General features: G+C 41.7%; 1 protein-coding gene across 1 annotated transcript in view; it reads right to left on the bottom strand.

Moving 5' to 3' along the window:
• Positions 1-1,792: 1,792 nt before the first annotated feature.
• Positions 1,793-15,591, bottom strand: part of INSIG1 (insulin induced gene 1) — a gene marked incomplete at its 5' end in the record, with an annotated part of 18,995 nt that continues 5,196 nt past the window's right edge. The window contains 4 exons of the mRNA XM_019556706.1: positions 1,793-3,885; positions 11,827-11,926; positions 12,902-13,068; positions 13,704-13,828. Of these exons, the coding sequence (XP_019412251.1) occupies positions 3,856-3,885; positions 11,827-11,926; positions 12,902-13,068; positions 13,704-13,828 (422 nt within the window). The remainder of the gene's footprint in view (positions 3,886-11,826; positions 11,927-12,901; positions 13,069-13,703; positions 13,829-15,591) is intronic.

The raw sequence follows: 15,591 nt of genomic DNA, 5'->3' as shown, positions 1-15,591 counted from the left end.
TACAGAAGTTATTTAAAGTGCTGTAGGATGCTACGGCACTGTAAAATACAGTGCTTCAAATTTAATACCTTATTTAACAAGGGTTAAAGTGCTGTACCCATTTTTAAAGTGCTGTAAAGCTGTGCACTTGTTAAGGCATAGCAATAAAGCCCTTTAAATGGTGTGAAAAAGCAACTTCTGTATACCCTTCAATGAGATGAGGGAGGAGGAACCCAGAGACCCTGGCCTCTGCAGCAGCAGGAACAATGGGGGCCACAGCAGCCAGGTGGCAGTCCATGGGCTGCATGTAGCCTGCAGGCTGCCTGTTGGACAGCCCTGCTGTAAAAGGCAACAGAGCTACTTTTCTAGACCTGCAGAAAGACCTACCCAGTCTTAGGGTAAATGACCAAACTCCAGGTCACACTCTCCTACCCTTACTATTATATTAAGCCCTGTTTTAAGCAAGCTGTAGGCAGGTCAATTTGCTGTTATGACATCCTAGATTATTCTGTAGAACTGAGTACTAAGAAGCTCTCCTAACAATGTAATAGGGAAGATTTAAAACTACACAGATTTTTTTTTTTTAAATAATATTTGAAGTTTTTAGTTCATGAAACATAGCATACTGGAGGAAAATGAAGAATATACACATGGGTTTCTCTTACTAATACTCAATACTCAAATCACAAACCAGCTAAACAGGTTAACTGCCAAGAAAGGTTGGAAAATGTACTGATTTTTGCACAGGTTAGGAAAGACTGTATGCCAAAACCTTCCACTATAATCAGGTAGAATTTATTTTTAATACGGGTGGATGCCTCAATGATACTTTGAGTTTTAAGAAGCTGTACTTGAGATGTTGCTTTCCAGCTCTTCTCTGCCAATCAAAATGCATAAGAATACTACACCAATGATCTTAGTTGCCCCCAGATTCAAAAGTCTCTCTCTTGAAGGAAAGCCAGAGAACAAGACATTTGGTCTAAAACCTTTAATAAAAAAAAGTAAAACCAAACACACTGCTGAAAACATCAGTAAGAATGAGAATCTAAATGTTCAAATCCAGAATAGTGCAAATTCCCCCCCTTCCCTTCTATAAACTGATCACTTTGGTTCATATACTTACAAGTATTGGCAAAACTGAACTTCTGACTTTTAATTTTTGGCTATGTTATTTTTTTTTATTTTAACACATACAGAATTAGCTTCAGGTCTTTCAAAATAAACTTTAAAATACTTTTTACTCTCTCAAATGTAATATATTTACACTTCATTGTCATCTTTAATTGCATTTTGTGGGAATTGATACTGGTAACCACTTAATATTAGCCATTTTACGAGACAAACTGGTCCAATCCTGATCTTCTGAACTTATGTATGCACGTAAGTTCCTCAGAATAGCCGTACTGATCTTAATGCTAGAATATGGGCCAGACTCTTTTCCATCTTTTAGACATCCAAGGGCATTTGGGTTGTCTCAGTACAACTCGATTCCATTCTTACGAAGTCCCAGGAAAAATTGCAAACATATGTACTCGTATACTGAACCTTCACCTTAGCTTTAAGGCCAAGGCACAGCCTGCACCACTAAGTTTTGCAAGCAGAACTCTGGTACCTACTGGAAGCCCCTCTGTGGCAACAACCCTCCACCCTGCCAGCAGAATTACCCACTCATGTTTAACCAGCTATGGCAGCGTACTTAGCGGTTAGTGCCCTTCCAGGGTGTACTTCACACTGTGATCGCAGGGCTGCTGTAGTGGAGCCACGCAGAAAATCACCAGCAGATGCTTGTGTAAACACTACGCAGCCACTGTGCACACTTGGGACACAGCATTTCTTTTCAGGGATGTTGCAGGATGGGATGGAATTCTTCTTGGATGTCCAACAGGTGGAATAGGATCCAGCCCTAAACACTTGCAGTAGGCCTTCCCACCAATGCAGTTATTCCATATTTACACTTAGTGGGCATGTCTACACATTTCGCTATGGCGATGATGTTATTGTGCCATCATTTAGTACTTCCAAGACAGTGCAGTAGCACCCCATGCTGACTGCACCATTATTTTTAGGCGGTATGTTGCCATAGTGACACATTATAACAGGGAGTACGTCACTATGGCATCAGTTTGTGACCACCAACACTACATCACCATGGCGTCATATGTAGACGTGCCCAGTGAGATCAGAATTGGGCTCAGTTTTTAAGCTAGCCACGGTGGTAAGGTAAAGGCAACTTTGCTGTTCAAGTTGTTCCCCACAACCCCCTTACAAAAATCAATTCAGGATTTAGAAGTCCGAACTGGAAGTGTTTGCAGGATTTCCTTCAAAAAGGAAATGAAGCCCAAAACACTACTATTTATTCTCAATGTCTGACAGGACAACCTCCAAGGAGATGCTACTGACTAAATCTGAAACCACATAAAATTGGAAATGAACAAAAAATTGCATAATACAAAAGGCAAGTTCATAAAAGTTTACAAGCACACCATAACCACAAAACTGGAGTATTTCTAGAAGTGCGGGTTTGATAGAAGGTACAATAAAACTACCTTTACTAGTTAAATAAATTATTGCTCCATTTTGACTCCATGCAGCATTGAAATGAACTTGGAACCCTTTTCTCTTTAATCACTCATAAGAAACAATGAATATTGAAGAGAATACAAGGCTCAGATTTTACTGTACATTGCACTTTAATTTTAAGACCTAATACTTGCTATTTAGGTCTATTGTGGTCTAAGCTATTAAATGAATACATTGTGCTCACCAAAACTAAATATTTAGAAACAACACATGTTTAATGTAGTGACTTAATCACTTTTCTTTTTACAAGGCAATCACAGATTGCAAGTTCCATAGGGTTGTAAAAAAACAAAGCAGTGATCTCTTGTCAGAAACTTAACTGCGAGTCAAGCTACTAACTCTGGCTAACTTGTAATATAACAAGTTATTACATTCCAGACCTGCTTCTAACTCCACTGAATTCAGTCAAAAGTCTGACTAAAAGTAAAGCACAATAATGCTCATTGCAGGGCCTCATTTCACTTTCAAGAAAATGAAAATAAGTTGGATTATTAGTGGTAGTTAGGGCCAGGTTAAGTTACAATGAGCATGTGCAGTTCCCACCCATTTCAGGGCTACTGACGATGCCTGGCATTTCTAGGGCTCTGATTTATTAAAATACCAAAGTATATGCCCAAATTTAAGCAATACTCACTTAAAAACCTAAGCATATGCCCAAGAACCTTTATAGAACTGGGGTAAGAATTTTGACCCCTTCTTATTTGTTATGCTGCATGAAGATTGTGAAGTCACTTACAGGTCATGATTCCTTCATATAAACTTCTAAAAGCACTTAGCTTTTAAATCTTGTTGTTTTGATCACTTTTATTTTTAAGTAACCCTATTTTTAAACAACCCTATTTTAAAAAAAAGATTTGGATAAATACTATTCCTATTAAAACCATACTTCATCTTTGTTAAGCACCATCAATCTACTTCCTTTGGGCACTGGTACAAGAGCTTGTAATTAAATTTTAATTTCAAGGCTTTGAAATATGGCAGCTGCTTTAATAACTTAAATTGGAATCTAGTACTTGGAAAACTGCCACGTAGCCTGAACTGCTGCATAAAACTTGGTGTTACATTCTTCCAGAGAACAGCCAGGCGCAAATGCTTACACAGTAAATCAAGGAAAGATTTCAAGATAGGCAGTTAATTTCACTTGGCTATTCTAAAAATGAGATTAATATTTTTCACAAGTCATTTGTGCAGTGAGCCCATAGATTATTTAGAAAAAAAATAATCCGCAGTTCGAAACAGGAACACATCTTCTTTTTCTTTCCTCCACACTGGCACCATGTCTTTTGCTCCAATGAGCTAGTCATTGTGTGGTTTCTCAGGAATACCCTGTGGTTAAACAAAACCCAAAGAGATTAATATAATACAGTATGCAACACTGCATTTGTGTCACATGACTTATGTACTCAGAGACAGATTACCACCTTAAAGCTTTCCAGTCTTGGAATAATACTGAAATAACTTGAACAAACTTGCTCCAATGTAAAAGTCACTGGCTGTAGATCTAGAAGGAGCTGGATTCTAATCTGAACTCTGCCAGGGATGTGCTGTCCAACCTTGGACAAGCTATTTCACCTCTGTGCCTCACTTAAATCTGATAAACAAGGAGGATATTTCTTTTTCTCCTTTTCAAAAGACAATTGGTAAGAGCCATGGATTAACACTCACAAAAATGGATGATATAGCATTTACAGTAAGCCTCCCAAGCAACTGTTAAGAATAATTCTTCAGAATCTTGACCCATAAATAATTCATTTTAAAAATAAAATACTGAATTTAGTTAATATAACATTATAGCTGGTCATGCAGACCTCCATTCAGAACATTTGTAAATTCATCCACCTTCAGGAAAGTAATTCTACTGAAAAGTTAAGAATGTGCCTAAGTCCAGTACACCCATGGACTTTAGAAAAGCACTTGCTGTTGAACTAGGCTGCTTTTCACATTTCCATCTATGGAAGCATTCACAATGGAGCCATCAGTTTAACAGATTGGACAAATGTAATTCACAGGTGAAAACTAATGCATCACTGTGCTTCTCCTTTCAAGAGAATAATTTGTAAACAAGTGTGATTTTAATTTTAAAATAATTTCAATGTATTTCTCTCATTACTGATATTAAGTTATGAGTGTAAACTACAACCAGAACTCCTTATTAGACCAACTTAACAAATGAAAAGGTCATTTTTTGTGAGGTGGTAACTTTGACATCACTGGCTGTGGCTGGAGACCATATCCTGTCTTCCCTTGGTCTGCCTGTTATACTCCTAGACTAACTTGGAACGTAGCACACAGCCCAGTCAGTGCACTTGTAATGGGTCTCACAACAGCTGACCATTTTTACCATTTCAGGGATGTTTATCCTCCCAAAATCTATGCTAACAAGCAGAATCAAAAAGTTAGCTATACTGAAATAGCACAGTTGTTTACAATCTTTCCAAAGAATATTTGCATCAGGATTAAACACAAGGCAACAATGTAGGTTTTTTAGCACAAAGACAAGACTCCTTCAATGCTTTAACATGGGTTGTGCTTCACATCTTAAGAGGCCCAGATTGTACATACATGCCTAAAACTACTTGTGGACACAAGTCACTCCAATTCCAGAGAACACATTTGCATAGCTTGCATATTTAGAGCACAGCACAGTCCATGGGAGTTTGGGATGTACAAGAAACAGACTATGACTAGGAGGTTACTATTGCGGTACCCTACCATGTAGTTTGACTGGAGTTCTCAGTACCATTTTTCTCCCATAATGTAAAGCATTCCCAGATATTAATCCAGGAAGATTAAAATCCAGGAGGCTTTCATCTAAAAAGGCTGCAATTTGGAAAAAAAATCAAGCCAAACGTGCTGAGAATGACAGTGTTGAAAGTGGATATTGTCCTGGGAAGTGAACCAAAGGTTGGATGATAGTTTAAAAGAGTGGTGTTTACAGCTCCAATTTAAGTATATACACACCAATGGTATAAATAGGCTTATGCTTCCACTAGATGCCTATAGCATCAATGACTCCAGGCATATTTAGAGAGACTGCTGAAGTCAAAGGAAATATTCTTACTAACCTGAATGCGGCCAGGATTTTGCCCTGTATTCTATAACCTAAACATTGCAGAATTGATCTTTACTGAATTATTTCTTCAGGCTTAAAATGGATCTCTGTGAGCAGGTGACCTTCCTAGCTTATTCCAAGACCTTGTACAACCACATAGTACAAACCAATCCCTCTTTCCTGGAGGCTGACTGTGTTTGTATTGGTCATTAAAAATAGTGAACAGCCACCTGTATTGGTAATACAGATTACCAATACAAACAAAGGTTCAGCCCAAATCTTTATCCTTCTGGACTATTCAGTTCGCATCCTCTAGAGATTCTTTCCAATTACCTTTTTACCTGGGTGGGGCATGGACTTAGCAGTCTTACTGGAATTGTGACTGACACCCGTAAACAAGGTGGCGAATTCCAGTTTCAGGAAGCCTATTTGTAAGGTTATTGACCTACAGTTGAGTGATTCATTCTACCATCCTACAGCTTTGATGCGCTGGCTTTAAAGCACTCAAACAACAATACAAAGGGCTCGTATTGGAAGTTAGGGTTTTTTGTTCAAGTATGTTGTATTCACTCTGCCTTGATGCTTGTTTTGAAGCCCTAAAAAAACAAAACAAAACAAAAAACCCCAAACCACTCAGACCCTGGCTACACCGAGTTTTATTTTGACAAGTTGACCTATTCAGCTGCTACCAGCCTTGCAAGAGGCCTAACACTGCATCATTGCTAGATATCCGTGCCCTGGTAAGACTGAACTTATGGGACATCTTACTAACTAAACAGCTCCCCCAACTCCAGGGAAAACAAATTTCTGCCATAAATAAGTGCTGCTGGAATTTCACATACTTGCATTTAAACTGAATTTGGCCTCCCTTCCCAAAATTATGGATTCTTGTGTACACATTAGTCTGAAAACTTATTAGAATTACCCAAGTTCTCACACTGAATTCAGCTACTGTTGTGTTAGCAAGAAGTTTAGGACAGGGATTAGATCTTTATTGTACATGTGTAACAGCACTTGCATAGCAGGGATCCAATCCCAGACGAGTGCTAATCAAATACTATATATAAGAGCTTACTGCATTCCCTACAAAACTCATGTTTAAGATTCTTGCCTCATTTGTTGTGGACATTGGCAGGCACTTGGCAAGATGGAGCTGTATGAAGACTATTTGAGAATGGAATTCTATTCCTGCCTCTGCCATAACATTTCTTTAAGAGGCTGGGAAAGTCCATTTAAACTAGGCTTCTTGCAGATGCCCACTGAGCTTTCCCCACCAAGGATGCTTGATTTACAAGTGCCAAGTGCTCACAACTTAAGCTAAGGACTAGTTTGAACAACGTGCCCAATATTAACTATGTTTAAACACCAGCCCTAAGCATTTGGTGTTGGACCTGCAGTTGGTAGGTGTGACAAATGAGGTCTCAATTTCCGAGTACTGTCCATAAGATGTCTTACAGTCTAGGCTTGATATACGGGATGTGCACCATTTATGCACCACTAGGATGATTAGTGTCAAACAAGCCCATGAGAAAAGTGAAGAATTCATATCCAAACAGAGCACCAATGGTGAACAGTAAAACACACAAAACCAAGGTTGGAGCCACATTTTGCGTGGAGATAAAAAAAATACTGCGTAGCTGGCTGTTAGGCCCTGAACAAATGTTACATTTATTGAGCCATATTAGCCTTTTGGGGCTAGAAAGAGCAACTGTCCACGTGTGTGGTGTATCATACTAAAAAGGCTAATCCACCACAAAAGTGTTCAGTCAGCACTGGGTGAGAGCAGGGGGGAAAAAAAAAAAAAAATCTGTCAGGGAGCCCTGCAAGGACTGGCTTGCAGGCAGCCAGGTCAGCCTTTGCAACTGGTTGGTGACTGTGACAGAGCTGCAGTGGTGGCAGGGGCTGATTAGGTGGTCTCTACTGCCCAGTCAGACCTCACCAATGTATGGCTTGCAGGCAGTCTGATCAGCCAAAGTTGAATGGATATAAAAATAAAAAATACAAGTGTAGTAAGAAATTCACATACCATTTGTTTGCCTACATAAAATGCAAGGCAGGACACATATCCACATACAGCACTCTTTAGAAGAGTGCTGGACAGGGAAGTGGAATTTAGAAATCTCATATTTGTGACTAATAGAGTATACCTACACATCACCCTATGACACCACAGCAATGCACCATGTTGCTATATGACACGCTATGGTGAGGTAGTGACTGTGCGAGTCTACACGTGACTGGCAGCCACTTCGCTGTAGCAGTGTGCGCCCCCATTTTAGCACACCACTACAGCAAAGTAGAGGCTAAAACTAACCATGCACTGCACGTACAGCACAGTATGGGTGGTTACTGCACCATGCTTTAAGCACAGTGCAGTAACAACACTGCCATAGGGTGACACAGACACATCTATGTTACAAAATAAGAGAAGTAGGCTTTGACATGTATGTTCACTAAAACAGCTCTTAGCACATAGTATAATTATCCAATTAGTGAATCTGTCCAGCACCGATTACTTGAATTGTAGGCCTCTTCAGCAGGTTAAACAGCATCTTACAGTCAAAAAAAGCCCAAAACACAAATGAACAAAAAACCCAACATTTCCAGTGTGGCTTCGTCCCCTTCACCAGAACTCCCCTTTTCATACCAAGGTCTGGAGAGGTGCAACGAACAGGGCCACCTGAGCTCCAAGCAGAATCTGAACGGTCAGAGTTGTAGCCTGATCTTTGGCTCTATTTAAAGTCTCTCTTTCTCTCAGGCATGTGTCCCCCCATCTCCATCATTTACTACTAACTTTCTGTGACTATTTCAAATGCCCCCAGGTTCCTCACTGCCTGGATGTAGAAGCACATTATTGCGAGAATTAAACCAACACACCACCAGTTTGTTCAGATTTAGTTTAGCTGGTTCATTATTCAGATATTTTGGATGTTAGAGCAGCCTGATGTTTTCAAATGGTCTTGACTGAAGATTTAGAGAAGAGGAGGGAAATTACTTGGGCTGGAGGGCCACTTAAGGAGTTTGGGTCAACTGTTGGGGGGGCGGGGCAGGGAGGGGTGTGCAGAAACTGCCTACTGATCCCATTCAGCCTCCCAAGCCTGCTGCTGGGAGCCTAAGGAGAGAGGGCTCTTCCTTGTGCTGCTCTGCTGCAGCTGGGGGTGGGTCAGGCCAGGCTGCACAGTGCAGACTCCTCCCTACCCAGCCTCCTGCTGCCAGCAGCTGGGCCTGCACAGATGGGAGCAACGGAGAGCACCAAGTAGCCATTCCATCTGCCTGCCATGAGCCACTATTACCGTGGCACCGGTGCAGGGCACAGCTCTCCCTCCTGAGGCTCCTGGTGGTGACCAGTGGACTGAATAGGATCAAGTAGGGGGCCAGATACAGCCCACAGGCCAAATTTTGCCCACTCCTGATTTATAGAAACAAGTTTTATAGCCGTCAGTATTTCCTTGCCAGTATAGCTATACAGTGGTGAATTATTCAGCACTGAAAACATTAGAGCTTACAGCAACATAGAAAACTCCCCATGAAAACAACATCCCCCTCCCCCTTGTCAGAGAAAGAGAAGGGAAGTGGAAAGTCTTTTGTTAAATTTTGCTTTCAGGGATGTGGAGAAACTGAGAAGACCCTTCTTAATGGGGGCTGTTATTTGATTTCCCAAAATAAAATTCCCTCCCCCATGAAGATTTCAAGTTTGCAAAGAAGGCACTATTTAGCAGAAACTGAAAGAATCTCAACTAGCTTTAGTTATAGCATGGAAAACAATGGCACCCTTATTTGATGCATTCATTCTTTTCCCATCTTGTTCTTTATTCCTTCCAGAACTCAAATTCTTCCCATTACTGACTGCACAGCTAGCAATCCCACCCAGCAGCTAAATCAGATCATGCTGCCTAGTTAGGGTCAGTGTACTGTTGTGGTGGCAGGTGAAGGAATCAAGCATGCCCCACTCATTCACAGCCACAGACATGCTCTAATCTGGAAATATATCTATCTATCCGAGGCAGCTCCAGGCTTGTAGCTCTGCACTTGCTCTTGAGCCCTTTATCTCCAGCATGCTCAAGAGTAGCCATTAGATGAGTTTTAACTATAAGGCCCAGTAGTATAGAAGCTGACATCTGACGCTGTGGAAGGGATGGAGGGAAAGTGCACACACACCCACCCCACTCAATTTCTGACTATTTACACTAATAAGACAGTAAGTTTCAACAACAGTTTGGGGATGTCTGGAATAGAGGGGGAAGTTAGGACTCACATCAGACAACAGCTACAATTTTGTGGTGCAAATAGGCTATTCATCAGGCACAGGTGACCCTAGCAGGGTGCAGGGCCTGGGGCAAAAAAAAAATCAGCCTGTGCAGGGCCCCGCCCCCAGATGCAAGGAAGCCAGGGGCAGATTCAGTGGCAGGGGGAGGCGTGCTGAGTGGCCAGATGTGAAGCCAGTGGCAGCGCAGACTTGCCGTGGCTGCTCTGCAGGGCCCCCCAAAGTACAGGGCCCAGGGCAGTTGCCCTGATTTGCAGCCCCCCAGGGACAGCCCCATCAGCAGCTTCCTCTAGCCCAGGGGTGTCAAACTTACTGAGCCAGATGAAGAGCACAATGCTCCTTCCAGATTGGATCCATGGATCCAGCAGCAGCTGCAACGGGTATGGGCAGCATGGTTCAGGCATCAAGTGGCAGTCTGATGAGGAAGCAGATGTGCACAGGGAGGGAGAAGATGTGGGCAGCTGCACTAGTTCAGGGGCAAGTGGCAGCAAGGCAAGCAAGCACAGTATCTGCACAGCCCTTGCTCACCCTCTGCTGCCAAAGGCTGTGTCCATCAGGGTCCAGGGACCCCAAATTTCGTGTTGAGAAACACTCCCAACACCATGCCCCCCCAACTACCGGTGGGCCAGGTAGAACGGTTCTACAGGCCACATGTTGGACACTCCTGCTCTAGCCTTCTTTTAGGATCTTCAACCTTGAGTCTGACACTTGACATATCTGAAGACCATATATGCTCTTTAGGGAGGCAGCAGAGAGCTAGATTGTGGTAGCACTGTACAGTAGCTGAGGTCCTGAAGAAAACTTCAACAGATTAAGAGAATTTCCGCCTAGGGAGGCTGAGCAGTTGGATCAATATTGCATTAATTAGGACTACCTGTCAATGTCAGAATGCATTTGACAAGCAGACTTTAAGCCTGTGTGCCAGCCAGGGGAAAGCAATCATTTCTTGGAACAGTTTGCTTTGCTTACAGCAATATCTAGCAGCTACTAACACTATTTAAGAACTTGGTACAAGTCTATTTTTCATACTGTACAATCTTTTGATGTGTGAAGTATCTTATTTACTCAATTCCAGGACAATGTTTTCCTCTCTTCCCCTCATTTAACATGGGGCAAACAATGCTTCATCTTAAAATTGAGCACCTAGAGCTAGATCAGGCAGCAGAAATCCATTCTATGAGGCACTGAGCAGCAGAGAAGCATGAGGGGTAGGGGGAAGAGAGGAGGTGGCAGCAGGAAGAAGGGGTCCCTCAACATTTTACCCCCCTGCCACAGTGGTGGGGGGACAAGAATTTAAACATGACCCCCCAATTTAGAATTTTCCATTTATGGGGCAGGGGGAGGGGGGGGCGGTGGCATTTTAAAATTTGAAATGTATATAGTCTTGGATTTGGAAGCAACTGTCCTAAGAGGACACGTAAAAAAAGAGACAGGGTGGAAGACAAATCTCAGATATGAAGAGCTGAGGTTCAAAGCTTTCAATTTAAATACCAGACAAACACCAGACTGGTTCTTGAAAAAGGTGAGTGTTTCTGCCTCCCCTGCACCAGCTTCTAATCCAATTAGATATTAGAAGAGACAAATTGCCAATAAAAAGGGGGTGAATCTTAACTGGCAACAGTATTTGCAGGCCTACAGTTAAGATGCTGAATCTGATTACGACTACAACTGTAGTCCTTATTAAAAAAACCAAACAAACACTCCCTCCTCCCAAAAAAAAACTAAACAAAAACATACAAAGCCTTATTGAATACAATCTCTTAATTGTAAGCAGCAGCAACCCAATGCCTAGAACAGAGTTTCCACACTGCCAGCATGTATGTAGACAGTTCAGGCCTTGGGAAGAGGTTCTATAAAAAAAGTACGTTAGTCAATTTATGGGCCAGATCATCACAGATAGTTTCCATTGACAAATATGTACCCAAATCCTAAAATTACAAATCACAATTACCATAGCGAGTTGCCGTCCTATGTTTCCTACAGTCACACCTCCTGAGAAAAATATACAGGGTAGCCAAGAACGGATATAAAGGAAGTCTGGGGATGTATACCTAGGGAAGACAAAACAAGTCAATTAGAAAAAGCTTCCACCATCCTACACCAACTATTATGCTGCCATATGTATTCACCCACCAGGAACGAAGGTAACATAGGACAGGGAATAAGTGATCCTCATTCTTCTTAAACAAAGCTCATTTCTCAGTACATAGTTCCCTACATCTGGAACTAGTCAGTGGCAAGACTAGTTTTGCAAGAAGGGCAGAAATTTTGCCCTTTGAAGAGACCCATCAAAGGTCTCAACTCCCCCTTCCTATCCTCCCCCCCCATAATGTCCTCCAAGATCTCACAGTACAGACCTTGATCCCTTGATGACAGGCTGCTACAATGTTTTGATACAAGACACTTAGGTGGACTCAAGACTGTTTTAGAAATACTAAAATGCAAGCACGCACACATGCACTCTGAGATTCTGATGTTTTCACCTTTAAGGTTATTGGTAGGGGTCTACCCAGCTCAAGGTAGGGGGTGCCATTTTCACAGGCTCATCATGGAGCCTCCCTCCCCCATTGGCCAAGGGGTCCTGATGGCCCCTCTCCCCTGACTGTTGATTGGTGGAAAGGGCTGGCCATCATACAGCCCCACCCTGCTCTGCCAATTGGCTGAGGGCTGTCAATCATGTGGCCTCACTGCTGATTGGTCGAGAGGGTGGGGCCCCATGACAAGCAGCCCTCTCAGCCAGTCAGTGGCAAGAAGCAGGGGCGACAGCCATCTTGCCTGCTCATTTTCATGCAGCAGCTCCATTCCTGCTGGGCTGCGCAGCAGAGGACTGCTGATTCCCACTGGGGAGCCAGGACTATTTTAGCAAATCCCCACCCCCAATATCACCCAATTTTGTGATGTGAAATCATGATTTGGGTAGGTCCCTAGTTATTGGCAGTTTCCATATTTTTACAAGAGTGGAAGGTTTGTTTCTTTTGGGGGGGGAGAAGAGAATTTAAGTGCTAATTTTAAACATCTATACTTACTGATAAACACCATTGTATACAAGAAACTGAGTGATCAGAGTGGCTACAAAAGCTATTGTAATTCCGAGACCAAGACCACTTCTTGACCGATCAAATGTCCACCAGAGGCCCAGTGACAGAGCTGCTAGAGTCAGTGACAGCTGGACGTTGTTTGCAAAATCCAGTTTCTGATTTAGTAAAAGTTAAGGGTAATCTTTTAATATTTTTCAGCCAGAGAGAAAAGTTTCACATTAAAGTTCATCAGAGAAGGAATCGAAGCTTTCAAGGATTATTGTCTTTTGGGTGCCAGAACAAGAAGTCTTGGTTGGAGCAGACTTTCAGATGTACTCAACATGCATAACTCCCACGGACTTAAACCCCAAAGATCAGGTCAAAGGCCCAAAGTTTAAGTCTTCTCAATTCAATGGCAAGGCACTTCCTGACATTTCTGTCTCAAATAACCCAGATTCTTCCCTCCTCAATGTAAAATTTCCTTTTAGTTACTGTGATTGAGGGACATGTCTTACTCAATGCCTTAAAACTAGTTATGCAGCATAACTGCAAAGAGGAGCCAAATTAAGTTCATAGTGTTGTTATATTTAAACTGCTAAACCAAGTCGGCCAGCATTTTAAATTTTCTTCTGAAGTATAACAACAAGCCCCACCCCCCCCACCAGATTTTTTAAAGAGTAGGGTCATATCTCTTCCATTAACATTAGTCTTACCTATGCAAGTCTCCCAAGCACAAATGTGAGAAAGCTTTTAGGCAAACCATTGAGTTTCATTTTAAACAACTAACAATTTAAAGCCAGCCCAAGGATACAGCACTCGCATGGTTAATGCCAACAAAAACTGCTATACATCGCATTACGCTGGCCCACTCTCTCTTGAATTTGTGGGGTTCTCCAAGATGACTGTCAATGCAGGGGTACAGCAGGCCAACAACAGCTGTAAGAGAATTAAAGTAAGTATATTTGTAAATACCAGTATATAGTGAAATGTCACTACTACTATATATGTTCATTTGGCAATTAAGTACCTGGCAAAAGACTCCTACATAGTCAAAAAGTTTCACTACTTGCTGGAAACATAAACATTGTGCCAACTTCAATATAGATTCATAGATTGTAAGGCTGGAAGGGACCTCATCTTCATTTTGCACGGAAAGGATATACTTACTCTGCATCTTCACCAAATATCTACACTTCAGCAAGTCAAACAAGCTAAACAAAACGTTATGCATGCAATTACAGTAAAGAGTGGAATACGGCTTTATTTTCAGCCCAGCCAAAATACATTTCTTATATTTGGGCCCTATCCAAAGGATAAGAGGCAAAAGTTCTTGAATCAGGTCTATAAATACTTGCCTGGACTTTATAATCTGGTAAAAAAGAAAAAAGAAAAACCACCAAAACTATGCTACCAAGGCTTTTTGTCTCATTCCTGCTCCCATTCAAGTCAATTGGAGTTTTGCTATGGATTTCAACAGGAGCAGGATAAACCCTTAAGAGCCAAACTCTGCTCCAAGCTGAATCAATGCCAAAAACAAAACCCAACAAAAATTAGTAACTATAGAACTTAGTGGAATTATTTTAGATATCTGTAAAACTAACAGAATAGTCTAAAGTAAAAATCTGTCTGTATTGTGCATCAAGTTTCTTTTAGTAACTCCTATGAGTTTATTTCTCGTGAAGACTGTTGAAGCTACACCCCTGCATTTAGCATCTTAATACAGTTTTGGTTTTGAGCAAGTACATCCTTTCCCCTCCCCCGCTCTCTCTCAAAAGGAGGAGGAAAAATCTGAGGTTGCCTGATCAATATATTCACAGATCTCTCAAATACTCCATGTTTAACCCAAAAGAGAGGGCTATTTGATTTCTTCAGTATTATGGTGATCTTTTCACTCATGCACTTGAGTTTAGAAGTTTGGGTTTTCAGATTTAAGAATACTATAGCCACATCTTTGGCAAACATTCACCGAAGAAAAACTGTGTTCAATGTGAATAGTAAACAGGTGATGTATCAGAGCTGGTCAGACTAAACAGGAAACACTTGTGTTACTGTGCATTAGTCTACTATGAAAGTGCAGCTCATCTAGTTCTCTCTGGAAACAAAATAATGCAGTTTTGAAAAGCTAAGAGCTAGATCTCTATACAGGCATACCTCATTTTATTGCGCTTCGCTTTATTGCGCTTTGCAGATATTGCGTTTTTTACAAAATTGAAGGTTTGTGGCAACCCTGCGTCAAGCAAGTCTATCGGCGCCATTTTTCCAACAGCATTTGCTCACTTCTTGTCTCCGTGTCACATTTTGGTAATTCTCACAATATTTCAAACTTTTTCATTATTATTATATTTGTTACGGTGATCTGTGATGTTACTATTGTAATTGTTTTGGGGCGCCATGAACCGCGCCCATATAAGACGGCGAACTTAATCAATAAATGTTCCGACTGCTGCACTGACCGGCCACCCCTCCCCCCATCTCTCTCCTTCTCCTCGGGCCTCCCTATTCCCTGAGACACAACAATATTGAAATTAGGCCAATTAATAACCCTACAATGGCCTCTAAGTGTTCGAGCGAAAGGAAGAGTCGCACGTCTCTCACTTTAAATCAAAAGCTAGAAACAATTAAGCTAAGTGAGGAAGGCATAGCGAAAGCCGAGACAGGCCGAAAGCTAGGCCTCTTGTGCCAAACAGTTAGCCAAGTTG

The sequence above is a fragment of the Crocodylus porosus genome, unplaced genomic scaffold, assembly GCF_001723895.1.
Source record: "Crocodylus porosus isolate Cpor-Errol unplaced genomic scaffold, CroPor_comp1, whole genome shotgun sequence".
NCBI lineage: Eukaryota > Metazoa > Chordata > Crocodylia > Crocodylidae > Crocodylus > Crocodylus porosus.
This window is presented reverse-complemented; position numbering and strand designations above follow the sequence as displayed.